Below are 885 nucleotides of genomic sequence, written 5' to 3' on the forward strand. Positions count from 1 at the left end.
CGTCTTCTACCTCGTCGAGTTTGCGCGCCGGCACGGCTGCAACCTGCGCCTCCTCTCGGCGCGGCAGCAGCAGGTGGTCCTCACCGTCTTCACGCAGACCGACGAGCGGCGCGCCGCCGTCGCGGTCTCCTCGTCGACGATGCGGCGCGGCGACGAGTACCTCCCGCCCCTCACAAAGTCGATCCTCTTGCTCCTCGGCCTCGACGGCGCGCGCACGACGGCACATCACGTCGCCACGCACGTCGCCCGCTCCTCCTCGCTCGCCAGCGCGAAGCCGACCACGCCGCGCCTCGGGCGGCTCCGCTCCCGCGCGATGTCCACCGGGACCGGCGGCGCCGTCTGCGTCAGCATGATCCCCGAGACGACCCCACGGCGCAGCTCCTCGTTCGGCACTGCGGCGGCCGCGCCCGCCCCGCCCGCGGCCGACGGCGCCGCCGCAGCTCCCGACCCCACGCGGTCGGCGCGGACCGCGGCGGCGCAGCACCTCCAGGCGGCGGCGGCGGAGCAGCTGCGTGCCCAGCAGCCGCCGCCGCCGCAGCACACCAGCTTAGACTTGCGGAGCGCGCCCTCGGATGAAGGCGGGGGCGGGTTTGGCCACGGAGCCGTGTGACAGTGCGACTCGCGAGGGGAGGTTTTGAGGTCCGCGGCTGTGGGGTCCGCTGTACGTGTAGGAGCTAGTACCAGGTCGTGTCCGCGGCGATGTCTAGAGTCTGTGTGCGCGCTCAGTCTCACGCTTTCGCGGCGCGTCGAGGCCGTAGAGCCTAGAGCCGTGTATGAGGTCGATATAAAGGGCGTGGACCGTGAGTTGAGGAAATCGGAGGACGCGACCCACTTCGCCACAGACGGTCCCGCGCCTCGCCGCTATGACCGCTGCACGGCCCGTAC

General features: G+C 72.0%; 1 protein-coding gene across 1 annotated transcript; it reads left to right on the top strand.

Moving 5' to 3' along the window:
* Positions 1–139: 139 nt before the first annotated feature.
* On the top strand, positions 140–610 carry EMIHUDRAFT_258752 (hypothetical protein; the record flags this gene model as incomplete). Its single annotated transcript, XM_005759094.1, has 2 exons — positions 140–343; positions 491–610. The coding sequence occupies 2 exons, from the start codon at positions 140–142 to the stop codon at positions 608–610; spliced, it is 324 nt and encodes a 107-aa protein (XP_005759151.1).
* Between the last annotated feature and the right edge of the window lie 275 nt (positions 611–885).

This window comes from Emiliania huxleyi (assembly GCF_000372725.1).
Source record: "Emiliania huxleyi CCMP1516 unplaced genomic scaffold EMIHUscaffold_8115, whole genome shotgun sequence".
Classification (NCBI taxonomy): Eukaryota; Haptophyta; order Isochrysidales; family Noelaerhabdaceae; genus Emiliania; species Emiliania huxleyi.